General features: G+C 36.0%; 3 protein-coding genes across 7 annotated transcripts in view; all 3 read left to right on the forward strand.

Annotated features, from left to right (window-relative positions):
* LOC107010964 (protein SWEETIE) overlaps nt 1-12,154 on the forward strand; it is a 32,483-nt gene extending 20,329 nt beyond the window's left edge. For all 4 annotated transcript variants that reach the window (XM_015210243.2, XM_015210244.2, XM_027914644.1 and 1 more), the window contains 19 exons: nt 485-552; nt 1,113-1,206; nt 1,520-1,743; nt 3,057-3,201; nt 3,296-3,364; nt 4,974-5,027; nt 5,181-5,267; nt 5,351-5,479; nt 5,560-5,763; nt 5,906-6,361; nt 7,082-7,147; nt 7,501-7,598; nt 7,688-7,778; nt 7,900-8,035; nt 8,526-8,836; nt 8,905-9,039; nt 9,175-9,333; nt 9,412-9,537; nt 10,336-12,154. In XM_015210243.2, coding sequence (XP_015065729.1) covers nt 485-552; nt 1,113-1,206; nt 1,520-1,743; nt 3,057-3,201; nt 3,296-3,364; nt 4,974-5,027; nt 5,181-5,267; nt 5,351-5,479; nt 5,560-5,763; nt 5,906-6,361; nt 7,082-7,147; nt 7,501-7,598; nt 7,688-7,778; nt 7,900-8,035; nt 8,526-8,836; nt 8,905-9,039; nt 9,175-9,333; nt 9,412-9,537; nt 10,336-11,808 — 4,125 coding nt within the window. In that variant the 3' untranslated portion in view covers nt 11,809-12,154. The remainder of the gene's footprint in view (nt 1-484; nt 553-1,112; nt 1,207-1,519; nt 1,744-3,056; nt 3,202-3,295; nt 3,365-4,973; nt 5,028-5,180; nt 5,268-5,350; nt 5,480-5,559; nt 5,764-5,905; nt 6,362-7,081; nt 7,148-7,500; nt 7,599-7,687; nt 7,779-7,899; nt 8,036-8,525; nt 8,837-8,904; nt 9,040-9,174; nt 9,334-9,411; nt 9,538-10,335) is intronic.
* Nucleotides 12,155-13,042: 888 nt separating this feature from the next.
* Nucleotides 13,043-13,957, forward strand: LOC107010144. The gene has a single exon (XM_015209395.1). The coding sequence runs from the start codon at nt 13,043-13,045 to the stop codon at nt 13,955-13,957; it is 915 nt and encodes a 304-aa protein (XP_015064881.1).
* A 4,319-nt stretch (nt 13,958-18,276) lies between these two features.
* On the forward strand, nt 18,277-27,817 carry LOC107008745 (NADPH-dependent diflavin oxidoreductase 1). 2 transcript variants are annotated; one of them, XM_015207893.2, is made up of 12 exons: nt 18,277-18,559; nt 18,635-18,712; nt 18,815-18,919; nt 20,707-20,798; nt 22,240-22,424; nt 22,929-23,023; nt 23,626-23,700; nt 23,782-23,892; nt 25,323-25,460; nt 25,680-25,799; nt 26,501-26,717; nt 26,800-27,817. In XM_015207893.2, the coding sequence occupies exons 1-12, from the start codon at nt 18,413-18,415 to the stop codon at nt 27,327-27,329; spliced, it is 1,893 nt and encodes a 630-aa protein (XP_015063379.1). In that variant the 5' UTR covers nt 18,277-18,412; the 3' UTR covers nt 27,330-27,817. The 2 variants fall into 2 exon arrangements, with proteins under 2 accessions (XP_015063379.1, XP_027770315.1); XM_027914514.1 differs by lacking the exons at nt 18,277-18,559; nt 18,635-18,712; nt 18,815-18,919; nt 20,707-20,798 and adding an exon at nt 25,935-26,001 and having other exon boundaries at nt 22,389-22,424.
* Nucleotides 27,818-27,900: the final 83 nt, after the last annotated feature.

Below are 27,900 nucleotides of genomic sequence, written 5' to 3' on the forward strand. Positions count from 1 at the left end.
CCACCCACCCACTTCCAAACTCATAATCTTTAAACTTTTCCCCTGTCTCGGATCTGAGGGCAGCCCCCTCCTTGCTTCTCCCTGGTCATTTCCGCATACCTATTCCTGTATCTAGAAGAGCCCATTGAAATCATCAGCCAAGTTAATATGCTTCCTACCTTTTGAATTTTTGTTGAAATCCTTCTGTGCCTGTTAGGGAGGCTTTGTTGAGTACTTCTGATGACTTCTTCATTGTTCGACATTTAAATGGCAAGAAAACTGCTCCCATAATTCTTTCCACATGGAAAACACAACATGTGAAAATCATACTGCAAAGAATGCACTCTTCAAATGAGAAAAATAATTTGTGCTTTTGAGATCTTTATGAAGAAAACAATAAATATAGAAATTTTAGTAGATCTATTTTCAATTCAATCCTACAGTTCCAAGTTCCGATTTGTCTGCTTTGCACTATATCTTAATACAGGTGCTTGATTATATGCAGGGGTCCATTATGAATGAACATATAGAAGATACATTGTTCCATATGCTGGATGAGGAAACTGATGCTGAGTAAGTTTATTATGCCTACACAAGCTGGTCCTAAACCTTATCTCCCTTTGATTGTTCTCTAATCTGGTGATTGCTTCTTCTCTCTTTGTTTGTTTGGGTTGGCTTATTATTTTTAGGTCTAGCATCTGGCATTGCTTTCTTTTTTAGGATATATGAGTTATAGATTCAGATACAAGGACAACATAACCAGCTTCCAAATTTTTTACTTGTGTAATTTTTTAGAAAATTGTAGTCAAAGAAATAATAGTTGACTCCCAAAATATTGATAGTATCATAAACTGTTATTAAGGAGTAACTATTTGAATGAGACTAGTTTTTATAACCATGCATCTTCTGTCTTTACCCCATAAAAGTGCTTGCTGTATTTCTCTTTTTGTTGCTAGCTTTGCCTGTCTGTGTGCTCTATACAAATCTACCTGGACAGATTTACATTTGTTTTTTTATTTGCTATACCTTTTTGCTTAATTGTCTTAACCTTTTTCCATTTACCTGTTAGTTGATGCTTTCAAATTTTGGTGTTCTAATCTTGCACTTACTTAGAATTCTTTGAACTTTTGCAGGATTGGAAGCTTAGCACGAACAACAGTTATGAGATTGCTTTATGCGTCATGTCCATCACAGCCATCACAATGGCTATCAATTTGCCGCAACATGGTAATATTTATCTGTATCACCCTGATATTCGCAATCTGGCTGGCATCTTCCAGAACTAGTTAAGCTATTCTAAAGATTAAAAGAGTGCAGTCATCAGATGAAACCATTTTACTTCTTTAAAATTAAGTTAGAGCAGTTATCATATGACTGCTTGTCTGTGTTAAGCATTTATGCTCTGTGCAATCTATACCTTGCCTGTCTAGCATTTTTGTTTTCTGTCACATCGCTTGTTAAGCTTCCCCTTTCTTGTTCTTTTATAGTGTTTTATCCTGGTGATCAGAATGCTTCACTTAAATTATTTATTTGTGCGTAGATTCTTTCTTCATCCTCAAGAGTGATCAGCACAAGTGACAGTTCACAAAATGATTCTTCAAGCGGTCTGGATGGTAACACTAGATTGAATACTGGGGATGATGATGAGAACATGGTGTCGAGCTCCCAAAACCGAAACTTTCAAGGTTATGGAAACAATCACTCCATTGTCTATCCTCCTAGGGACAAGCACCTCAGATATCGAACAAGAGTTTTTGCTGCAGAGTGAGTGTTGCTTTCCTGGTGTATTGTGACTGATGTTACACTTATCCCTCTCTCTGAGCAGTTTTGGTTTTATGCTCCCCTCTTAGTTTTCTTGCACTGTAGCTATCCTGTATGCCATTTGTAAGCATTTTCTTCTGACATCATCTCAATCTTCCTTGTTCCCTGCAACCCACAATTCAAACTCACATAATCAGGCAACGAAGTTGTTATGATCAAATATAAAACAATTCCAAAAGGACGATGAAATGCCAAGAACAGAGACGGTAAATCATTAATGCCAAAGAAGCAGATGAAATGAAATAAATGGAATATTCAAGGCATCTATCTTCTGCTATTGTGGTGTCCAATATTACCACTATAGGTTGCTAGTTAGATAGTATTGAAGTTCTTTACATTCAGTGCCCACTTCAATGTATTTTTTTCAATGGAAGTTGTTGTCGTCTTGTTAAGATTACACGAATTTTAATGTCATCCTGCTGTACCTTGTTATTACCTCATCCTTTGTCTTCCTTGTCTGGATGGATATATGGCTATTACTGTTCTTTTGGAAAAGTAGCGCACATGATTTTTTTTTTTGGTACACTTGAAAGAACTTAACTAAAATCATTCAAAAGGTACATTGCTTAAATCTGCTAGGAGCAAAAACTTCATATCCTTCAATGCATCTTCCCAAACTAGCAGCTCTTGTTCATTTCTGTGACCTTCATTCAAATTTGCACATTGGTTAGTCTCTCTCCAGATGTATATGTATTCGTCTTGGTGGTTTCTAGCAAGAATCTGCAATAATAGCCCTAGAAAAGTGATATTGTATGTCAACTTCTTTTATGAGTTTGACAATAAAAAGGCAGTCTGTTTGGACTTGTAACTCTTGATACCCCAGTTTTTTATGCTGCTACCAAAATGAGGTTAAAGGCAATAGGAATAAGTGTAGTTAACTAGTTCAGTTAACCAAATAAGTGTTTCATCGAATTAGCCTTTCAGAACTGCTTCTGCTCATTTACTTAATGAGTGTATCAAGATCTTTGATTGGTGTATTGATGCAATTGCATACAATGTTCTCCTTATCCGCAAGCTTATCTGCTCTCAAAATTACAGTTAAAATAGAATCCTCTCCTAGTTCCAGTTTAATATATTGCCCTAGTCCCTACTTGTTCTTCTCTTTGGCTCTCGCTTTGTTGTCTCTCTTGGAGAGAATCTTTTCCTATATATTAATGCGCATTAATTCTTCAAACTACTGTCTTGTTAAGAAATTTGTTTTATTTGTTATTCTCTGACATTATGTATCCTTTTGAATAATCTTCTCTGAATTTTAGGTGTTTGAGTCATCTTCCTGCAGCAGTTGGAAAGAATCCAGTGCATTTTGATATAGCATTGGCTAGACAGCAGCCTGCCAGTGGATCGAGCTCTGGAGACTGGCTGGTTCTTCAATTGCAAGAACTAGTTTCCCTTGCTTATCAGGTGCTATACTTGACATCAACCCTTGTTGCACTTATGCTATAATAATCCGCTGTGGTGAGGGAAATAAATTGGTTCTCTCCATTACATCTTACAGATCAGCACAATTCAGTTTGAGAACATGCGGCCAGTTGGTGTGACTCTATTGAGTACTATTATTGACAAGGTACTCATTCAGTTATTCGGTTAGACTTTTCCCTTATGGTCATTTCAAATAATATAGCATTATCTATTAGGCAATACTGTTAGTTTGGCGTCCAAGTTTTATCATTTGCAAGTCCATATATATAAACTACAACAATGTGATGCCTTTTTATCTCTATAGCTCAGATTTTATAGACCATTGCTAAACAAATTAAAGTAATATTCAGGACAACACCTAAGTTTAAAGAAATCAGATGCCCGCTTGATTATTAACTCAAGCATGATAGGATTTGGAGGTGTTTGTATTGACTTAAAATTTGGTCAAACCTACTTTTAAGTGATGAAGTGTTTGACAAATATGAAAATAACTTAAAATAAGCTTGGGGAGTATTTGACAAAGTTAAAAATAACTGAAAATAAGTTTAAAATGTCTTGAAAAAAGTTAAAAACCAAAAGTAGCCCTCTCCCTACTTTTAATTTTTTTGACTTAAAACCTACTCCATTCCATTTTATGTGGCACTTTTCAGATTTCGAGATTCAAATAAGTCTATCTTTGACCATAAATTTTTCAAACATTTTAAATTATCAACTATTGTGACTTATAGTATTTTTTTATGTAGTTTACAAATAGACAAATTTCATTTCAAAAAAATTGAAGATTCCCCGTCAAACTTAAATTGTTTGACTCTCGAAAAAATGAAAAGTGTCACATAAATTGGGACATAGGGTACTTTTTTAAGTCAATCCAAACGGGCTCTTAGAAGGTATTTCGATTGACTTATTTCAAGTAGCTCTTGGCTTTCAAAGCTCTTTTTTAATTTTGGAGGTGTTTTCAGAAAGACAAAGTGCATTTAACTTACAAAAATAAGTTAAATGTCAAAAGTTGGGTATGACAAACTTATGACTTTCAACTTTTAACTTATAAGCTACTTTTAAAAAGCCAATCCAAACACCCCCTTAATTAACTTTTTATAAGAGATCTGGGAAAGGAAAATACAATAACTCTTAATCCTTGATTATACAATTACAGGGATTATAAACATTTTTTTTAGGCTGGTAACATTAGTCTATAAATATCCACAGGTATACTATAAGCAAAAGTGTAGTACCCCTTCAAAAAAGTATTACATCTTACAGAATTTGATGCCTATAAACAATCTAGTACATCAAAGACGTCTTCTGGTCTAGCTAAAATATCTTGTTTACACCAAGAATAGAAAAGAGCCAAGCAATTCATTCTTATCTTCTGAAGGCTATTCTGTACATTCTGAAAGCTCCTATTGTTCATTTCTTCCAAATTGTCCACCAAATGCATGTTTGGACAAACTTCCATTTCTCATCCTTCTTTGACGTTCTTAACGCTTGTCTTCGTGTTGATGCATACATATTGTATATGCTCCTAGCTTGTCACCAAATGTAATTAATTCTGGACTCACAGTGATTTATTCGAACATCTACGAATTGATCATTGGAGTTGATGAAGCCAGTCATTATGCACCTGATTTTTGGGGCTGAATAAAATAACATACTTCTACTTTTTTGGTTCTTTCATGAAACACTTGATTCTAAAAGAAATTTGAATTGCAATCTGTTGTCACATATCAACTTTGTGTTGTTACTATAAATTTCAGTTTGGAACATTGGACCCTGAGCTTCCTGGTCACCTTCTTCTGGAACAGTATCAGGTAAGTCCTTGGATCATTCTTTTAAGTTTTATCCTGCTTAGCAACTATCTTCCTAATTATCTTAAATAACCAAATTTAAAGGCACAATTTAAAATGACGCAAAATCCTTACTGATATTAGCTCAACTAAGCTAGTTATGTCACTACCATTCAGGCCCAATTGGTTTCTGCAGTTCGAACTGCATTGGACTCATCCTCTGGCCCTGTCCTATTGGAAGCAGGCTTGCAGCTCGCCACAAAGGTTGTTGAATATTTAGATACATGCATCTAGTGGTGTAATTTAATTGATGCAAGTTTAAACGGGATCATGTGTGAATATTGCAGATATTGACATGTAAAATTGTTAGTCGAGATCAACTTGCTGTAAAGCGGATATTTTCATTGATTTCACGTCCTCTAAATGAATTCAATGACCTTTACTATCCATCCTTTGCAGAATGGGTCTCGTGCAAGGTTGGTTCTTTCACGTCCAAAATATTTGCGTACAACTGTTTTCTCTTTACTCTAACATATTTATCAATGTATCTTTCCAGATCAAAGTGAGACTCCTTACAGCACATGCCTCTCTGAAATGTTACACCTTTGCATTCTTGAAAAATCAACAAAAGGAGATTACTGATGAATATTTAGCTTTATTGCCTCTTTTCTCTGAGAGTTCAAAAATTCTTGGAATTTACTGGCTCTGTCTTCTGAAGGACTACAGCTATATTAGGACTCAATCATTTCCTAAAGAAAATGTGAGCTCATAGTTCGGTTTATGTTTGTCTTTTATAATTGATTTCATATCACATGTGACCCTTAAAGTAGTTGCTCTTTCTTTCTCTCTCTCTTCTAATTCTGGCAATTTCTTTCCCATGTTCCTATATGCACTACATGCAGTGGAAACCATTTCTTGATGGGATTCAGTCTACACTAGTATCAACTAAGTTGCTGGCATGTCTGGAAGAAGCTTGGCCACTGATCGTGCAAGCGGTGGCATTAGATGCAGTTCCTTTGAACACTTACTTAAAAGGATCCTCAGAAACTGAAGAACAGTCTATTACAGACTTAATTTCGGGTTATAGCATGGTTGAGTTGGGTTCAGAAGAATTTCAATTTTTGTGGGGCTTTGCTCTTCTTCTTCTATTTCAGGGGCAAGATTCGGTTCTTGGTGAATCTAGGCTGCATATTGGCTCTGTCAATACCATATTAAGTGGTCGCTGTGTTAGTGATGAAGTAAAGTCAATTGCTTTGGAGTTGTGCGAAGTTGCTCTGCCTGTGTTTCAAGTCCTGTTAGCGGAGAGATTCTTTAGTGTAGGATTTCTCACTATGGATTCCTGTCAAGAACTGCTGCAGGTACTTTCAGTGTCTTGTTCTTCATGCTAAGTCGCTCTAATGTAGTTTGGTTGTTTGTTCTATCTGATTTACATTATGGATGTTATATTTCTTGGGTGTGCATTTTAAGGTTCTGTAGACATCATATAAGTAATCAACTATGCAAAACCTTACATAGATATTGCCAATGATCAATTTATTCCTTCTTAGAGAATAGCAATGTTGTCATTCTTCAGCTTTTGACATTCTAATTCTGAACCTTGATTATCATCAACCTTGAAATGCTAGTTTTAGCGATTGAATCTTGAAATTTTCTGACATGTGTTTTATTTGTGGGTTTGTGCAAATTGCTTACTTGGTAATGAGTAATGAAAGCTATAACCAATTAGTTACATGGTATTATGGAGTCACCAGAGCTATGATTTGGAGTTCCTGTTACCCATTTTATGAAGCTAGAGTATGCATTTTGCACAGTGGATTAGGGAAGTTACCCATTCTTCTAGTATCCCAAAAACCTACTTCATTTCCTTCTTATCTTTTCTGATGCAGTTCTTTGGGTGGATGGGTGGGAGAGTCTTAGGGAAGTGCTAAATTATTATTCTAGTGAAAAAGGAGCAGGCAATCGGTGGATTAACATTTTGGTTTCTACACTGGGATGTGTAGGAAGTGTTAGGTTAGATATTCTCATTTGATGTGCCTTTCGCGAAGTTTAATCAAAGCTCAAAATTTAATTGGATGCAGGTTTGCTTTTTCTCCATTTTTGTTGAAGATACGTGGGACAATTTTGCTATCTCTATTTTATCACAGGTAAAACATCCCATTTCATGTCATGATCACGCTATTACATTCAAGATGTAGTTAATGAAGCGTTTCTCCATCAATTTAAATGAAATTAATATGCACCCTGGTTTTATGTTTGTTGCCTTTAACTTTCTGCATTGCGTATGATTTCCTTTCATGTACGGCCTTTTGGTTGTTATTTTAAATATTTTTTTGTGTAATCTAAAGGACTTAATTGCAAAGTTCTTTTATGGTTTAACTTGGACGTATTTTCTTATAGTAGATGCAGGCACATATTTCAACTGCTTATTTATATGTGCATAAGAACCCCATAAAGATCTGTCTTTTTAACTTCTTATTTCTTTCGGTTTGTTTGATAGATTGCGCAGAAATGTCCCTTGGATTTCCTAAAGACTGAAAGTTTTGTGTATTTAGTATCAGAACTTTATTTGGCGCTTCTTTTTAAATCCTTCACAAGGTACCACTTCTTTTCGATGAAGTCAAATTACCTTATTCATGAACAGTAACAAAAAGTAATTTTGAACTAACTTGCTTTCTTTTTGTCAGTGCAACTTCTCAAGACCATTTAAGCTGGGACGATGCTGTTTCTGCCTTACTTACCACAGCACCAACACTTCTAAAACAATATGAGCCAAAGGTGCGTGTCATGTTTTACAGAGGGTTCCTTTTGGTCTCTAGTAAATATTTTTAAGCTTCTACTGCTTCCACGTGTCAATTTTTTATCTCTTGATAATTAATCATTTACGGTTTTCATGCAGATGGGTTTGAAATCAATTTTGGCTTTTCTTTTGGTTGGTTACAAGTGCATTGAAAGGGCTTCAACCGAAATTTCTCTTTCAAGAGTTCATGATTTTGTCCAGTGTCTAACTTCTGTAATGAAAACATATGTTACTGGTAAGCAATTCTCATAAGGTGCATTCAGGTCGTTCCTCTTTAGATTATTAGGCTGCAAAGAAAGCTTTAGAGCTTGTTTTAATTAGCATCTTGTTCAGTCTAGTACTCAAAATAAAATCTTTCCCCAATGCATGGAGTCAGTTTATTTAATGTTTGTGTTTCTTTTCGCATGAAAAAATCAATCAAATATGCCTTGATCTCAAATTGGTCAGGGTCAGCTATACAACTCCTCTATCCATTTCACTCTATTCTGGTTCTTGTCAATCCAGCATTAAATAATTTGTCAGTTAATGGAAATTAGGCTCCAAACTAGAGATCCTTCAAATCTGGAAATTCTTGGAAACATGAAAAAAAAAATATTCTTGGGCCAGATTGTGAGCTCCATAATCTAGAGAGAGTGTAGTTCTCCATTTATTAATTTCCAATCTTGAAGTAGTCCACAATAACTTATTAATCGTACTTGAGTGATGGTTATTTGCTTTAAATACAGATATCTCTGAACTTGGAAATGACAGCATTGGTTATTTGATGACAATAACAAGAACTTGTCTGACTACGAGTGTTATTTTGGCTGAGAATTGCACTAAAGGAATTCATCAGCTTGAGAATAAGAGGTCCAACTTGCATAAACTGCTGCTGTTGAAGCTTGCTCTCTCTCTTGAACAGACTACTTCATTTGCTAAATTAGCTTTTGAAATTCAACTTCTCAAAGAAAACCAAGGATGTAAGCCAGTATTTTATGCCATGATATGCAATGTCACCCGGTGCTTCAGGAGTGCTCTTACTGATCCTGACATTCAGGTAAGCAGATCTTGTTTCAAATGATACTTTTTGTTCACTGGTTAGCGAACATAATTTGTCTACTGCAGGTCCAAGCAATTGGGTTGCAAATACTGAAAGGTGTGCTAACAAGGAAAATCAATTCGGAGTCTTACTCATTCTTCATATTCTTTGTTGGGGAACTTGTTGAAGACCTTGGATCTGTAATCCAGAAACTCTTTAAGGTAGACAAAGTTCCGTTTTATGTATTTTCCATGTGTAAAAGTTAAATTCTTGTATTTGGCGCCAGGGGCTGGGGTGGACAATAGATTTGAATTTCGCTTTCTTGCAGAACCTGATACTTTTCTATTGGATGGCAGACACCTATGAGCAGGGAAGTGGTGGCTATTGCTGGGGAGTGTTTGAAGGTTTTAATGCTTCTCCAGACACTCTCAAGAACTAATGAGTGTCAGAAATGCCTAATGAATCTGTTCTTGGAAGCTGTTCTCCTTTTTACAACGTCAGAGAATTCTTCTCAGGTTCTGCTATACATAAAACTTATGTTTGAAGGTCTTAATGCCTTCTTCACTGGCTGATTGTTCTTGTTTACATTGTAGGAAGCACGTGATTTGAAGATCACAGCTATAAAATTGGTTACACAACTGGCTCAACTCCCTGACTCATCTGCTTGTATCAAGGAGGTTTTACTGACAATGCCAATGATGAGAAGACAACAATTGCAGGTTATAACTTTATTATAAATATGTGGTCTTTCTTGATGCTCTCAAGTTCTTCTGATAGCGTAACATTGACACGTAAAGGTAACTGGTAGAGGTTAAGAACCTTGTACTCCCTCCGTTTAAAAAAAATGACCTCATTTCCTTTTTAATATGTTTAAAAAAGAATGATCCATTTCTTTTTTAGCAGCACTTTAACTTGAACTTTCAACGTGGCATGTTTAAGACCACAAAATTAAAGGTCAATTTAGTAAATTTGACATAACTTTAATTTAGAACCACAAGATTTAAAAGTCTCCTTTTCTTTTCTTAAACTCCGTTCAAAGTCAAACTAGAACATTCTTTTTGAAACGGAGAGAGTATTACTTTCATAACTTGTTTTAGTATTAATTAAATGATATTGTGGTTAGTTTCTTTTTGGGTGGACAAAATTCTGATCATTGTTTAATTTGTTGTCTTAAATGAATTTGAAACTTGATTGGAATACAGTTATATTTGAAAGTGCATCAAAAAATTTCTGATGTTTCAAAACAGTAGTAGCACAGAGATTGTCACAAGGGAGTGCTTCTCTTATGCAGGGTCCACCAGCCCTTTCCCTTCTTTCGGGATTTTGACTGCGAAATTGGGCATTAAGGTTTTAGCTGGAGATATTTTCCTCTCTTAACACTTAAGTCTGGCAGTAAACTATGGCTTTAAAGGATTTTATAGTTTTATGCATGTATTGAGTGGTTCAATATGAGTTAATACAGTTTTGGTTAGCAGAAACCAATAAGCTATTCATAGTAATGAATGTTATGCTTGCAGGATATAATACGTGCTTCTGTGATGCAAGACCAGAACCAGAAACAAGTCAATTCCACTGGACCATCTTTTATTATCAAGCTGCCTGCAAAAATAGAGGAAAATAGAAAAGAGGAAATTATTGTTTCAGCTCCTTGCAGTGAAAAGGTGGAGGACAATTCTGAGGAAGAGGAAGAAGACGATTGGGATACTTTTCAGTCTTTTCCTTCTACTGACGAAGTTGATCATACTAAAACTGAGTTCCAAGATTCTCGCTCAATTGAAAACACAATTTCAGATGGTGGTTTTAAGGGAGAATCCATTTCTGTACCACAGGATGAGGTAGAAGAAACTACTGATACAATTTCAGATGGTGGCTTGAAGGGAGAAACTATTTCAATACCTGAGGATGAGGTAGGAGAAATTACTGCTAAAAATCAAATGGCTAGTGATGATGAGACTCTGTCAGGCAATGCAGATAGCAGCAACCAGACACAGGATCTTAATGGTTCCCAAGATGGCTTCCGTGATGACAAGTTATCTGATGCTCACCACATGGAGAAGGATAGAGCAGTGTTACGCCACAGTGATGTGATCTTGCCTGATTCTCAGTCTGAGGTAGGAGAAGGCCCTGAAACATGTGAAAATCTGCAGGTCCAAAAGAGAACAGGCGGCAATTTGTCTTCTGAAGTGGGGGAACATGCTGAAGATGTAAAAGCACATGGTTCCTCTTATGAGGATCATCAGAGAAGTAGAGAGGAATCTAGTGAAACAAATGAAGGTACTTTGCCTAATCTTCAACCTTCTGAAATACAAAGCATGCCACTTGATGACCGCAATGAAGACATGAAAGAACAAACTACACTTGATGATCAACATGAGGATGAGGAAATGAGAGACACCACCTCAATCAAGGATCACCAAGAAGGAAAGGATTTGAAAGACACAACCTCACTCGAGGATCACCATGAGGAGAAGGATTTGAAAGACACAACCTCGCTCGAGGATCACCACGAGGAGAAGGATTTGAAAGACACAACTTCACTAAAGAATCACCATGAGGAGAGAAAAACAGATGAGGAAGACCAATGTTCTAATATAGATTTGTCTGAGCAGTCTCCTAAAAAGTTAGAACAAACTACACTTGATGATCACCACGAGGAGAAGGATATGAGAGACATCACCTCAGTCAAGGATCACCATGAGGATAAGGATATGAGAGACATAACCTCGGTCAAGGATCACCCTGCGGAGAAGGATATGAAAGACCCGGCCTCCCCCAAGGATTACCATGAGGAAAGAAAAACAGAAAACGAAGACATATGTTCCGATACAGATTTGTCTGAGCGGTTACCTAAAGATTTAGAACAAACTACGCTTGATCACCATAAAGAGAGAAATGCGGAGAACAAAGACCAGCGTTCTAATATAGAATTGGCCAAGCAGTCTCCTAAAAATTTAGAAGGTGACGAACTAGTCAGCCTTGACAAAAAATGATGACCACGTTAAAATTGCCTACAAAAGTCTAGTGCCTCTTTTGACCCAAAATGATTAGCAGGAAACAGTTGAAGCTTATAATGGCACAGTAGGCTGTATATTGAAGTTTAAAATACAGGGACACCAAAATCAGGAGAGGTCTCCACAACAGGTTTATGTAAAGTTAGTATTATTGTTGACAATGTTTGGCAATATTTATTGAACCTAGAAGAACTATTTTAGTGCTGCGTGACGTTTATGTTTTTTAATTGTAAAGATATTCTTCTCCATGAATGTAATGCAGAGTGCTTAATATTGTGTATCAGCTAGTGATTTTTTGATAGAGAGATCATAGATGCATCATTAACTTTTCATATGCAATAAAGTCATTTGACAGAGCCATGTTTTTAACACAACGATTGTTTCCTCTATGTTTAAGGCAATTTTAAAAAAAATTATCAACGTAAGACGTAATTATTACTTCATTGCCATTTTGTTTCTTAGATATTTCGCCTTTTAACTTTGAAAAACGTAAGAAGACCACACACCATTATTAGGTTAGGAGTTGAATGAAAACTCAATTTCTTTCAGTGGCTCTTTTGGAAATTAATCAGCTCTTAAGACGTAATTATTACTTGTTTAGTATTTTTGACGTGGTGTTTTTCTATAATTGTTTTTGACGTAATTAAATAAAAACGTTTAAAAATTATATGACACGGAAAAGAAAATTAAATGAATTTTATAAAGTAAATAAATTAAAGCAAAAAATTATTACTCCCTCAATTTTAAAAAGGATGATTCTGTTATAAATCCATTAAATAAGTGGATAGTCCATAAAGTTAGTACATGAACAACCATTCATATTCACTAGGTTACATGAACCTTTTTGGATAAGTATGTATCTATTTATTATGATACTTAATATGGTGACCTTTGGAATGATTTCTCACTCTATAAATAGGGTTGTTCATTCACTATTGTAATATATACATATGAAACTTATATATACTTGAATAAAAGAAAGTCTTCTCCTACATCTATTTCTCTTGTCTTCTTCTTATAATCTTGATTTTACAACACGTTATCAGCACGAGTCTTTACCAGTTCAAGTATAGACTTTCAAAGCCTCGGAGGTAAGAATTTCCTTTATTTTTAAATAATGTCTAATCTTTCTAAACTTGAATTTCTTGCTCTAGACATATCGGGAAAAAGCTATCTATCATGGGCACTCGATGCAGAAATTCATCTTAATGCGATGGGTCTAGCAGACACCATCCAAGAAAATAATCAAGCATCGAATCAAAACCGTGCTAAGGCGATGATATTTCTCCGTCATCACCTTGATGAGGGTTTGAAAATGGAATATCTCACTGTTAAGGATCCTCTGGTGTTGTGGAACAATTTAAAAGATAGATATGACCACCTGAAGTTGGTTGTCCTTCCACAGGCACGTTATGATTGGATCCACTTGAGACTTCAAGATTTTAAATCTATCAGTGAGTATAACTCTTCTATGTTTAAAATTATCTCACAATTAAAATTATGTGGAGAAAATATCACTGACCATGATATGCTGGAAAAAACGTTTTCCACTTTCCCTGCCTCGAGTATGCTTCTGCAGCAGCAATACCGAGAAATGGGATTTAAAAAGTATTCCGAATTAATCTCACATCTCCTTGTTGCTGAACAACATAATGATTTACTGATGAAAAACCATGAAAGTCGACCTACTGGTTCTATGCCATTTCCTGAAGTAAATACGGCAAATTTTCACCAATCTAAGCGTGAAAAAGGTCGTGGCCCCAGTCGTGGCCGTGGTCGTGGTCGAGGAAGAAATCTCAATCATGGTGATCGTCTTGCACTAAATAATAACATTCAACACCAGCAGTGTAAAAAGAAGAATGAAAAACATGACGTAGTGCAGAAGAAAAATTCAGACAACAAATGTTATCGATGTGGAGGAAAAGGACATTGGTCACGTACCTGTCGTACGCCAAGGCACCTGGTTGAGTTATATCAAGCTTCCCTGAAGGAGGTGAAAAATAACGCAGAAGCCAACTTTATCACGGAAGATACTGTTGAACCCATGCATCTAGATGTAGCGGATTTCTTTGAGAACCCCGAAGGAAAGATAGATCACCTGATAGGTGATGGGTCTGTGATAATATAAATATATTTCATTTTCGTCGTTTATATGAACTAGTATGAATATGTTTTCCTAGATTTGTAAATAACTAAAAGGTTGTGTATTGTTTTTGTTTAGTAATAATATTATAATGTTTATTTCTTTTATATCTTTTATCTTGAAGAATATATGGATACCTCAATGATCAATCATGAAGATATTTGTATAATTGATAGTGGAACAACGCACGCCATATTCAAAGATGAGAAATACTTCTCCTACTTGCTTAGAAGAAAAGCAAATGTTACTACAATTTCTGGTAATTCAAACTTAATAGAAGGCTCCGGAAGAGCTACTATATTTCTGCCTAAGGGGACAAAACTTGTCATAGAAGATGCTTTGTTCTCTTCTAAATCCCCAAGAAACCTGTTAAGTTTTAAAGATATTCGCCGAAATGGATATCATGTTGAGACAATAAATGAAATGAATGTTGAATACCTTGGTATTACCAAGATTGTCTCAAACCAGAAATATGTATTGGAGAAATTATCAACTTTATCTTCTGGCCTGTATTATGCAAAAATAAGTACGATTGAAGCACACTCTATCGTAAACCAGAAGTTTACTGACTTAAAGACTTTTGTGCTTTGGCATGACCGAATAGGTCATCCTGGATCAATAATGATGAGACGAATCATTGAAAACTCAAATGGTCATCCATTAAAGAACCTGAAGATTCTTACAAATGATGAGTTTTCATGTGCTGCTTGCTGCCAAGGCAAATTGATTACTAGGCCATCACCAATGAAGGTTAACATTGAATCCCCTCAATTTTTGGAACGAATACATGGGGATATTTGTGGACCTATTCACCCATCTAGTGGGTCGTTTAGATATTTTATGGTCCTAATAGACGCATCTTCAAGATGGTCTCATGTGTGCCTCTTATCATCTCGCAACCTGGCGTTTGCAAAATTATTGGCACAAATGATACGATTAAGAGCGCAATTTCCAGATTATCCCATTAAGACAATTCGTCTTGATAATGCTGGCGAATTCACATCCCAAGCTTTTGATGCTTATTGCGTATCGGTAGGGATAAAAGTTGAACATCCTGTAGCTCATGTTCATACTCAAAATGGCCTTGCTGAGTCATTTATTAAGCGCTTACAATTGATAGCAAGACCTCTACTTATGAAAAGTGAGTTGCCTACTACTGTTTGGGGTCATGCTATCTTACATGCAGCATCACTTGTTCGTCTCAGACCGACTCATTATAATAAATACTCCCCATTACAATTGGTATTTGGTCATGAACCAAATATTGCTCATCTTCGAATTTTTGGATGTGCTGTATATGTGCCTGTAGCACCACCTCAGCGCACCAAGATGGGCCCTCAAAGAAGGTTAGGCATATATGTTGGGTTTGATTCACCCTCAATAATTCGCTACCTTGAGCCATTGACGGGAGATTTATTCACTGCAAGATTTGCAGATTGTCGATTTGATGAAACAAATTTTCCGCAATTAGGGGGAGAGAAAAATAAACTTAAAAGTGAAATTGCATGGAAAGTTTCGTCATTATCTCATTTTGATCCACGCTCCCCTGTGTGTGAACAAGAGGTCCAGAAGATCATCCATTTGCAAAACATAGCAAATCAAATGCCAGACGCATTTACTGATTCAAAAAGGATAACAAAGTCACATATTCCTGCAGTAAATGTGCCTATCCGAATCGACGTCCCAAAAGGACCATCTACAAGTGTCATAGCTTCTGAATCACAAATACGCCTGAAGCGTGGTAGACCATTGGGTTCAAAAGATAAGAATCCTAGAAAAAGAAGTACAAAAAATGACACTACAAAAGAATTTCACGAAGAAATTCAAGATCTGATTAATCCTGATATTCCTGAAGAAATCAGTGAACCCGAGACTCAAGTAAATGAAGAACTCTCAATAAGTTCTTCTACAGGTGATGGGATAAGTTTAGATCGATCAAAAATCATAGTGGATAATGTTTTCGCATATGATGTTGCACTTAACATTATGCAAGGAAATGAGGATCTTGAACCTCTATCCGTCGAAGAATGTCGACAAAGACATGATTGGCCAAAATGGAAAGAAGCAATTGAATCAGAATTGAATTCACTTGCTAAGCGTGAGGTTTTTGGACCAGTAGTCCAAACGCCTAGTGATGTTAAACCAATTGGCTATAAATGGGTCTTTGTACGAAAAAGAAATGAGAGAAATGAGATTGTAAGATACAAGGCACGCCTTGTTGCACAAGGATTCTCTCAACGACCTGGTGTCGACTATGAAGAAACATATTCACCTGTTATGGATGCAATAACTTTTCGATATCTCATCGGTTTAGCTGTACATGAAAATCTTGAAATTCGTCTAATGGATGTGGTTACAGCTTACCTTTACGGTTCACTTGATAATGAAATTTATATGAAAGTTCCAGAAGGACTTAAAATGCCTGAAGCATGTAGTTCAAAATCTCGGGAAATATATTCAATCAGATTACAAAAGTCATTATATGGCTTAAAACAATCAGGGCGCATGTGGTATAATCGCCTCAGTGAGTACTTGATAAAACAAGGTTATATAAACGATGTCATTTGTCCTTGTATATTTATTAAGAAAACAACATTGGGATTTGTTATTCTTGCTGTTTATGTTGATGACATTAATCTCATTGGAACTCCAGAAGAGGTTCAAAAGGCAATTGAATATCTAAAGGAAGAATTTGAGATGAAAGACCTTGGAAAGACAAAAATTTGTCTTGGACTACAAATAGAATATTTAGTAGACGGGGTCTTCATCCATCAATCTGCCTATACTGAGAAAATCTTGAAACGATTTTACATGGACAAAGCACATCCATTAAGTACTCCAATGGTTGTCCGATCACTTGAAGTGAGTAAGGATCCATTCCGACCTCAAGAAGAGAATGAGGAACCTCTTGGTCCAGAAGTACCTTATCTTAGTGCAATTGGGGCACTTATGTATCTTGCTAATGCTACGAGACCTGACATAGCATTTTCTGTTAATTTGTTAGCAAGATATAGTTCTTCCCCTACACGAAGACATTGGAAAGGAGTTAAACATATATTGCGATATCTAAGGGGAACTAGTGATATGGGTCTGTTTTATACTAACAAAGATAGTGCAGATCTTGTTGGTCATGCAGATGCAGGTTATTTATCTGACCCACATAAAGCTCGATCACAAACAGGCTATCTGTTCACATATGGAGGTACTGCTATATCATGGCGATCTATGAAGCAGTCTATTGTCGCTACTTCTTCAAATCATGCTGAGATAATAGCCATTCATGAAGCAAGTAGAGAATGTGTATGGTTAAGATCAGTAATACATTCTATCAAAGAAAGATGTGGTTTGAAGTGTGACGTCAAGATACCCACAATACTCTTTGAAGACAATGCTGCATGCATAGCTCAATTAAAAGGAGGCTTTATAAAAGGAGATAGAACGAAACACATTTCACCAAAATTATTCTTCACACATGATCTCCAGAAGAATGGTGATATTGATGTGCGACAAATTCGTTCGAGTGATAATCCAGCAGATTTATTTACTAAATCTTTACCGGCCTCAACTCTTGAGAAGATGGTTCACAAAATTGGAATGCGGAAACTTAACCATCTGAATCGTGGTTTTTATCAGGGGGAGTAAAATACGCACTGTACTCTTTTTTCCTTAATCTAGGTTTTGTCCCATTGGGTTTTCCTAGAAAGGTTTTTAATGAGGCAGCAAATAATGCGTATCAAAAGATATGTGTACTCTTTTTCCTTCACTAGAATTTTTTCCCACAGGGTTTTTTTTTTCTAGTAAGGTTTTAACGAGGCACAATATCTATGGACATCCAAGGGGGAGTGTTATAAATCCATTAAATAAGTGGATAGTCCATAAAGTTAGTACATGAACAACCATTCATATTCACTAGGTTACATGAACCTTTTTGGATAAGTATGTATCTATTTATTATGATACTTAATATGGTGACCTTTGGAATGATTTCTCACTCTATAAATAGAGTTGTTCATTCACTATTGTAATATATACATATGAAACTTATATATACTTGAATAAAAGAAAGTCTTCTCCTACATCTATTTCTCTTGTCTTCTTCTTATAATCTTGATTTTACAACAGATTCTATTTTTTTTTAGTTTATTTAAAAAAATATGACTCATTTTCTTTTTAGGCAACAATTTAATTCACGTGACATTTTTATGATCATAAAATTAAAGAATACTTTAACACGTGACATGACCCAAAAAAACAAAAAGTTTCATTCTTCCCTTTGGGTTTAACGCGGGTTCTTTGATTAAATTAAAAACAAAAGGGGTTTTTCCAATATACAATAGCTCCTCGGAGCATATGACGGCGCAGCGCCCGTAAAGACTACGCTATCGTTCCGTTATTATCTTCTTGAATTCCAAAAGACCCTTCAACTGCAGTAACTGATCAATGGTGATGGAGGAGAAGCCAAAGAAGCTATTGATTTTATATGCATCTGAGACTGGTAATGCTATAGACGCCGCTGAGCGTCTTGACCGTGAAGCTGAGCGTAGAGGATGCCCCGTCTTGTTGCTCTCTGTTGATGATTTTGACCCTGTAATTTTCCTTTTCTCTTCTCATTGCTTCAGAAACAATTACACGTCTAATTAGTTTTTCATTCTTTTTTGTTAGAGTTCTCTACCGGACCAAGAAATTGTGATCTTTGTGGTCTCAACTACAGGTCAAGGGGACAACCCAGACTCGATTAAGGTTTGTTTGTTATCCTTCTTGTATGTTTATTAGTTCCTTGATCTTTCTTGTAGGTGTAACACTTACATAATTGTAACTTTTCTTTTTTTCGTTTTCTTGTAGGTGTTTTGGAAGTTTCTCTTGCAAAGGAATCTTACCCAGACCTGGCTTAGTAGAGTCAACTATGCTGTGTTTGGTTTGGGTGATTCAGGCTACCAGAAATATAATGTACACACTCGCTCTACTTAATACTACTTTTCATTGTTTATCTGCTATTTTAGGTTAAGATTTTCCAAAAGCAACTCATTCTGATTTGAAGATTTGGATCAACTGGTTCAGTTCGCCCAGAGAATCTTGATGTCTATAATTTCAATTTGATAGGTATCCCATAGCACAAATTCCAGATATGGGTTCTTAATGAATCATGTAATCAATATGCAGTTATACCATTCTCCTAAAGAATACAAGATTATGACTAGGACCAATGTCATTAGCTTTTGTGACTTAACAAGGGTTCAAAAGTTTATTCACTAATGTAAGGTGAATAATTTAATTCTAATATTTATAACAGCAAAATGGTTGATGACTACTATCTCAATCCTTCACCAAATTACGAACTGTCACCAGCAATATATTCATTTCAAACAGCTGAAATCCATAACTAATATAATGGTAAAGCACTGTATGGAACAGAGAAGTCGCAAAAATGAATCGTCAGAAATTGACTAGGCTTTTATGTTTTAACATGCTTTCATTGTTACTACATAGGAGGAACAGGGGTATGTAATCTTCTATCTACATCCTTTAAATATTTGCAATGCCCATGCATACAACAAGAATATGCTTTGAAGAGACATCTCCATACAACTAGGTCAATTCTAACAAGGTCTACTCACCTTCATAACATTCAAAGAAAACCATGGCTACATATAATCATATAGACCTTATGGAAATAGGTAATTATCCCCCACATGGGATTTAAGCCCACACATGTATTTCGAACATCAAAATTCATCATAACAAGGAATATCATCAAGTCCAACCAGCAAGTCATCAAAACAGGAAAATCTAGAAATTTTCATAGTTAACAAAAAAAAAAAAAAACGGAGGAAAATATGGATATCACTCTTGATCACCCTTGCGACAAAGGAAGCCTATCGTCAGATATGCAAGAACTTTAATGTGCTTAAGAGACTTAGAGGTGTCATTGTTTCTTCTAAGAATGAATATCCTTCTTGACAGTTCTTATTTAACTGTGCACCACTAGTTTATGTTGACAAAAGTGGGAATTGGGGAAAAAGAAAAAGAAAACATGATATTAGGAGACGTCAACTGTACTGACAGAACAGCCCCAGAACTGTGGAAAGAGAATGGTACTCTGAGGAGAAGTGATAATAGCAGAAAGAAAACCCTTAAGGTTTAATTTTCCTACTTTTCTTTTTGCAACTCTTTTTACTCCTCCAGCTTTTTCGCTTTTTCTGAAATACTCCCTCAGTCCGGTATTTTTTGTCATGGTTTCTATTTTTAGAGTCAAACTATAAAAACTTTGACTAACATTTTAAGATGTATTTTTTCAATCATATTAATATGCAAAAAATTGCAATTTATAGTACTTTTCATATAGTTTTAGAATATCTAATTTTTTTGTTTAAAATATCGAATCAATGTGATCTAATTTAACTTTGAAAATTAGTCAAATTGACTTTCGAAAAGCGCAACATGACAAACAATACCGGACAAAGGAATTATAACTCTGGCCTGTCTTATGGTGTTTTAGGCTTATCAGTTATGTTATTGAAATTACTTTTCAACTTTGTCTTTCCATAAGATATATTCATTCCCTTTATAACAAAGACAGGTAGTGATCCGGTCAATATCTGTGCTTTGTGTTTCTAGATGACTTTATTGCTTGTCAACTGATTTGTTGCCCTACAAATATTTAATCTAGAAATCTTAGCTTTATGAAATTATGTACTCCATCTTTGAGTGTTGATGTATGGATTTTATTGCTGCAGTTCGTTGCAAAGAAACTTGACAAAAGACTTTCAGATCTTGGTGCGACAGCAGTGGTGGAAAGAGGTCTGGGAGATGATCAGCACCCTTCAGGGTATTGTTAACTTTTAATTTTGTAGAGGAATAGTAGATTTATTTTGCCTGATCATCTGCAGCGATTCCTGCATTAAGATCTGGCCTTCTGCACTGTTAATGCACATGTTTTGTTGTAGATTGGTTGAATCAGGAAACCACTCATAATGAAATAGGGTCTGAATTTCATCACGTATCCTGTTTAGCTTGTTCTTTTCTTCTGCTGTTTCATCATCTTTTGTTTTTTTTGCTCTTCTTTTGCCTCTTTTGTGTGGAGAATGTAAGGATTATAATGTACTTCCCTAAGACGGTGCTAACAATTCTTTATAGGTATAGCAGAAAGGCAAAAGTATTCCCTTCTATTCCTGTAGGAATTCCAATTCCATAAATGCTAACAATGATTCAGCCTCATCTATGAAATCCTTGCACCAAAAGTAAAAAAAAATCAGTAACAATAAAAAAAAATGCAATTAAACTTGATCATTTGGATTGAGTTGACACTAACTTCAAAGCACCTTTTTGAACTGAAAGATAATTATTATTTTTTTGACGACAAGGGAATCCGCAGCCGCTACCCTTTTTGGGTGCGCACAGGGTAAAACCCTGCTCCTATGCAATAGCTCGCAAACCACATATTAGAGGTAACCCGCACCAGGCTTGCTCGACCCAGAAGGCAAACCCCTTGCTTTTGCTGGCAAAGGATTTCGAACTTGAGACCTCCAACATGGAAGTCCCAAGCTCAAATACTGGGCCATTCCGAAGGGTGAAAAATAATTTTTTTGAACTAATCAAAAGCACCTTTCTGTTTCCTTCTGTTCAAACAAGCGTGTTGTTTCATTATCTTTCGCAATTGTTAAGAAGGAGAATCCAATGTGATATACAGGATAATTATTTGTCGCTTAAATATTTATTCAACTAAATCACAGGGATTGAATGGCATTAAACTTCTTTAATCTAACTCTTCAGGAGACAGATCTAAAAGAATTTGCATGTTAGGATCTTGAGTCTTCCTAGTTTTGTAGGTAATGGAATTTAAGAATGCAGAAGTTTTTGCTCTCTAGGTGATTGAAGTTGATTACATGTGCTGTAGCTTCTTTACTTTAGGAATACAATGGCTTTACTGCTTTGGAGAGGCTGCTCACCTGCTTATGTTGAGTGCTCCTCTTTCTTCGTTTCTTCTGAATTTTTTTCAAATACTCTAGCAGAATTTCAGGTTAGAGGGGCAGGGATGTTGAAGAGGGTAGAGGGGAGGCTCATTATCCACTGAGTTTCAAAGATGAAAAGACCGGATTTCTCAGTTATCATAAATAAGATTTTAGGAACTGCTCTTTGTCTATCACCTTATGTGTGTTCACTCTATCATGTCATTCATCTGGTTATCATGGGTGCCCTAAAGAATGTCTTGTTATTTAGCCGCTGTTCTATTCAAAGGTTGAATTGATGCATCAAATTTCCTTTTGCAGGTATGAAGGTGCTCTGGATCCTTGGATGTCCACCTTGTGGAAAGCATTATACCAAAAAGATCCGAAATTATTTCCTAAAGGTCCAGAATTGATGACTTCAAATATGAGTTTGATGGATCAACCTAAAGTGCAGATTACTTATCATGATGTTGCTGAAGGGACTTCAAACTTTTCATCCATCCCAGGTAACTTGCTAAATTTTACTTGAGGAATCAACATCTGCTTTAAACTTCAGGTCATTGTAGGTTCAGAGTTCTGGCTGACAGTCAATAAAATTTCAGTGCATGAAAGCATATATAAGCCTGGATTTATGGAGAAATTATCCCCTATAAGGAAAGATCACTATATATAAAAAAAACCTTTAATGATACAAAAGATAACTCATACATACTTTTTCTGTTTTTTTTTATAAGTAGAACTCATACATAAGTCTTTGTAGTTTGTTCTGCACCTTCAGGACTATCAGGAATTTTTTACTTGTTGTCTTCTCACTAATGAGCTTTGGAAAATCATTTTCTTTCTATTATTTTGATGCATGAGTGCATCTAATTATTGTTTCTTGTGCTTTTTGCTAATTGTTTTTCTGAATAAGCTGGAGTGTTTCTTATTTATTGTATGGATTTTTTGGCCTAAAGGCTTCTGTAGTTGTCTTTCAACAAGTAGTAGTGATAAAACCTGTGAATTTGCAGATGTCAAGCTTCTCGAAATGCAGATTGAGAGCACGCGCTTCATACTGCCAGGAAAACTTTCTGGAAAGTACAGTCCTGAGTGCTTCTTAAAAATGGTACACGATCTCTATATACATTTCTTTAGATATGTGTCAATGTATGCACTGTAGCTGTCGCATGTGGAAGTTGAATAGATCCTGCTCCTGAAACAGAGATTTTTGTTGTGGATTCACTTGTGATTTTTACCTATGCACTGTAGCTGTCGCATGTGGAAGTTGAATAGCTCCTGCTCCTGAAACAGAGATTTTTGTTGTGGATTCACTTGTGATTTTTACCTAGAAAAAGTGATAGTAAAAAATTGCTAGTGTCTCTCTAGAAGAGTAGCATATATTCTGAGCATCTCTGAGCTCAAACAGAAATGACATATAATTGATATCATCCCTGAAGATATCATAATTAGTGTCATTCAGTTGAGGAAGTTTATTTTTTTCATTAGGATAGATCTGAACCACTTCATCAACAAGATATATAACTGTTTTTCCTTGTGAGAAGTGCTTATTGCAGAAATATGGCACCAAAAACCCACTAAAATGATGTTGCCAACACTTGTTTGAATATATAACTCTCTGTATCTATCTATCTCTATATCTCTCTCTTCAATGGTGATGGTTGTGATGTAGGCATTGATATATTTTTTTTATTCACCTTATTGATGTAGGTTAAAAATGATCCATTAAGTAAGGCTGGCTCTGGGAAAGATGTCCGCCATTTTGAATTTGAAGCTGTTTCATCTGTAAGTGCTGGTACATTCTAATCTCTCTTTTACTCCTTTCACCTCATATGATCCTTTTGATGATTTCCTTTGTGATCTCAGAGTATTCAGTATGAGGTTGGTGATGTTCTTCATATTCTCCCTGGCCAAGATGCTGCAGCTGTAGATGCTTTCATAAAGCGCTGTAATTTGAACCCTACGTCATATATCCGAGTATGTACTTGTCTACTTTCTTGACTCTCTTGCTGTGACAACTAGGACCCTACTCCTTCAAATCTTCCTCCTAGACATTATTTTGTATTCATGCATCTGTGAAGGTGTTTATTGTGTAATTTTTTATGGACTGTGATTTGCATGATTTACCTATGTTAATATGGGTCTATTATCACATGGATTGTAAGTATCTGGAAATGTTAAGTGCAACTCAAAGGAAAAGCATACAAGTATTGCAAAGGATTTGGGATCTGGTAGACAAGGGAGCATTACCTTGTGGTAAAGACCCTGAACCTCTAATTTGGGATTTAATTAATCAAGGGAGCAAGTGAGAAAGGACCATTGCTGGGCTCCTGAGTAGTGCATTTGTGGACTGCAGTTTACCATATTAAAAAGACAAAAATAAGGAGTTCAAACTTCAATTAATTAAAGAGATACAATTAAAGTGAAAAGGCATTAGTACCCCTGAGGGGTCCTATTCTGAACTTTCTTAAAACAGAATAAATAATAGTTTATTCTGTGGATCACTGTGCCAGCATGTATTCTGTGGGCTGGGTGGGAAGGAAGGAAGGAGTTTTAGGTGTTTGAAGATGAGTCGGCAGCTGTTCATAGACTAAAATACACTGTCCAAGTATTTTAGCTTTAGGGGGTTATATGAATATTGTATAGACTGGTACTTTACTTGACTTCCTAAGCTCCATATGAGTACCTGTCCCCTTCTTGTGCTACTTTTGCTAATAAAATTTAACTTCAAAAATTACAGTGGGATGGAACCTTTTTGAAGTTGAAGAGGTCAGAAATAGATAGGTAAGCAGCAGCACAAACTATTACAATACAGGCACCACCAAAACCTCCTTCTAGGAGAGTTAAGATGGTTGGGGTGGGGGGTGTGTGTGTGTGATGGGGGAAATGTATTAGCACTTCTTGTGAGGGGATCATATACAGAAATAGGTTAGATCACTTCATTTTCTAGGATAAGTTCCTGAGGTCTTGTTAATAAAAGCATTGAAGTAGTTGAAGTTTTGCTATGGATAAGTTAATGAGAACATGTCTCTACCTCCACGAGGTAAGGTCTGCGTACACTCTACCCTACTTAGACGACCCCACTTGTGGTATTTCGCTGGATATGTTGTTGCTGTTGAAGTTAATGAGACCATGTATATAAATCTGTTCTACAATGAGGATTTGAGATTTATCATCTCTTTTCTTTTCTTCCTTCTTTATGGTGAGATAGGGGTTTGAAAATGTCAGCAATTTATCAATTGAAAAGGCAGATTATCAATGTATGAACTCTTCTATTATTTTATATATTTATTTATTTATTTGGGGAGGCGGGGGTAGTTAAAAGGATTTTTGTTACGAAAGTAATAGTTAAAACTCAAAGAAAGGAATTCTTCAATTCTGATATTACTATATGAACATTTTTTCAGGTTCAGGCTAATGATAATAAAGAAATTGAACAAAGTTATGATTTGAGAAATACATTGACGGTCCCTGTAAGATTAAAAACTTTTGTGGAACTGGCAATGGATGTTGCATCAGCTTCCCCAAGACGATATTTCTTTGAGGTAAGACATGGAATATCTGAATTTCTTATTTGTTCTTATGAGTATATCCCATGACATTGTTTAATTAATATCTTCTGCTGTTGTCTTTGTTATGTGCCTAGACTTCACTGATGCATCTTGTGTTCATCTGTTTTTTGCTGCTTGGGGAATAGCATGTTATGCATGATCACCACATATCATAGTAATTTGATAAGCCATTCGGATCATTGACTTCTTCAGGTTATGAGTTATTTTGCTACTGCCGAACATGAGAAGGAGAGGCTTCAATACTTTGCCTCACCAGAAGGAAGAGATGATCTTTATGAGTACAATCAGAAGGAACGAAGAACTGTACTGGAGGTAATGAAAATATTTCCACTCTTTGTATAGATTAATGAAGTTGCCTTGGAGTGGTCATTGACATTTCCCCTACTGTTGGGTTCTTCAATAATATGGTTTCTCTTATGGTAGATTTTTGTTTCATGGAATGTATAGGTACTATAGTTTAAGAAGACATACTAAGAAGCAAGAAGTTGGCCCAGTTCTTTTGGAAGCGAAACTGGTTAGCCAACATTAACCCTGTCATACATGCACATTACAGCATCTGATTGTCAAATTAGAAAATAGCTCGAGTTTTTATTTGGTCTAGTAAAATCAATCAGACTCTAAATGTGAAATCTGGAAATCAGCACATCTTCCACTACTCCCTTTACTTGCAAGCAATGAAAGCTTGATATGTTAGTTAGGTAGCCAACACTATTTTAAGTTGAAGTATGGGACAAAAAGCTAAGAGACTCCGCGTTTTTGTTTTGGAAAACATGTAGACACTTGATCTTTCTCCTCTAGAATGATCCTCCTTCTAAATAATAATGCCTTCTCATGCAAGCTGACCCACCTTTATTTTTAAAAATGCCCATCTTTATTTTTAAAAATGCCCATTTGTGGTTAACTTATCGATTCACAGGAGATTATTTTTTGATTTGGAAGTAAATTTTAAAAATGTTTCTGCTGATAATTTTCTTACTTTTTGATATTTTTCTATTTTCCATATTGTATTGCAGGTATTGGATGATTTTCCATCCGTTCAGATGCCTTTTGAATGGTTGGTTCAGTTGGTACCTCCACTAAAAACTAGGGCTTTTTCCATCTCTTCTTCTCACTCAGCTCATCCAAACCAAGTGCATTTAACTGTTAGTGTGGTATCATGGACAACACCTTATAAGAGGAAGCGCACGGGTCTTTGCTCGTCATGGTTAGCTGAACTTGATCCTCAGAAAAGTATGGTTATTGGAGTAATTTATTCCTAATTCATTTACCTCTTGTAACTCTTTGATGATGGTTTTTGGGTTATGTCAAACAGGTGTCCTCATACCAGCATGGTTTCAAAAAGGTTCTCTTCCTTCCCCTCCACCTTCACTTCCTCTTATTCTAATTGGACCTGGCACAGGGTGTGCACCTTTTCGTGGATTTGTGGAGGAAAGAGCCCTTCAGAGTCAATCCGGTCCTACTGCTCCCATTCTTTTCTTCTTTGGTTGTAGAAGTGAAGAAAATGACTTCTTATACCGAGATTTTTGGTTGTTCCATTCACAAAAGGGTGGAGTCCTTTCTGAAGAAAAAGGTGGCGGCTTTTTTGCTGCCTTCTCCAGAGACCAGCAACAGAAGGTTTATGTGCAGCATAAAATGAGAGAAGAAAGCTTTAAGATATGGAATCTATTAACCGAAGGGGCAGCTGTGTATGTTGCAGGCTCTGCCGATAAAATGCCTTCTGATGTGCTGTTGGCATTTGAAGAAATTGTATCTAAAGAAGGCCGGGTTCCAAAGGAAGCTGCAGTGAAGTGGCTTAGGGCATTGGAAAAGGCAGGCAAGTATCATGTCGAAGCATGGTCTTAACCGCTGCTTGTATTTCTCCATCTTCACCTAAAAACTTTGGGATGAGGAGCCAAAAATCTGTGCCCTTCTCAGCCAAGTTATCTCTACATGATTCTTATTTACAATATTCATACGCGGAATTCGTGTTTCGTGTCACAAAAAAAGCTGGTTTTATCGAGAGAACAGAGTGCATCAGAAGAAAGAGCCGCTTGATCATTGCCTAGGATAGGGGTTCTATCTCACTTGGAGAGGACTTTTGTCTGCTTGTCAGAAAGAAGTACAATTGGAGCTGTAAATCCAGAGAACTCCCTAATTGCTATTATAGTGCGACATTTGTGTTGGGAAAATAGTATTTATGTTTTGACTTTTAAGAATTGAATTCATCTGAGGTTAAGGATCATTGAGATGTAGCATTTCTCATTATGTAATCCCAAAATAAACAGATAAAAAACAAGGTTGGACCTGCAAAAGTATATTTATGTTTTCAAGCAGCTTGATTGATTTCTTTAGCATAGAATGAAATTTAAACGTATTTTGGCAATATTACTGATTGATTAAGCTTATATACCTTGAAAGCATTTCTTTGAAGATA

The sequence above is a fragment of the Solanum pennellii genome, chromosome 2 (assembly GCF_001406875.1).
Source record: "Solanum pennellii chromosome 2, SPENNV200".
Classification (NCBI taxonomy): domain Eukaryota; kingdom Viridiplantae; phylum Streptophyta; class Magnoliopsida; order Solanales; family Solanaceae; genus Solanum; species Solanum pennellii.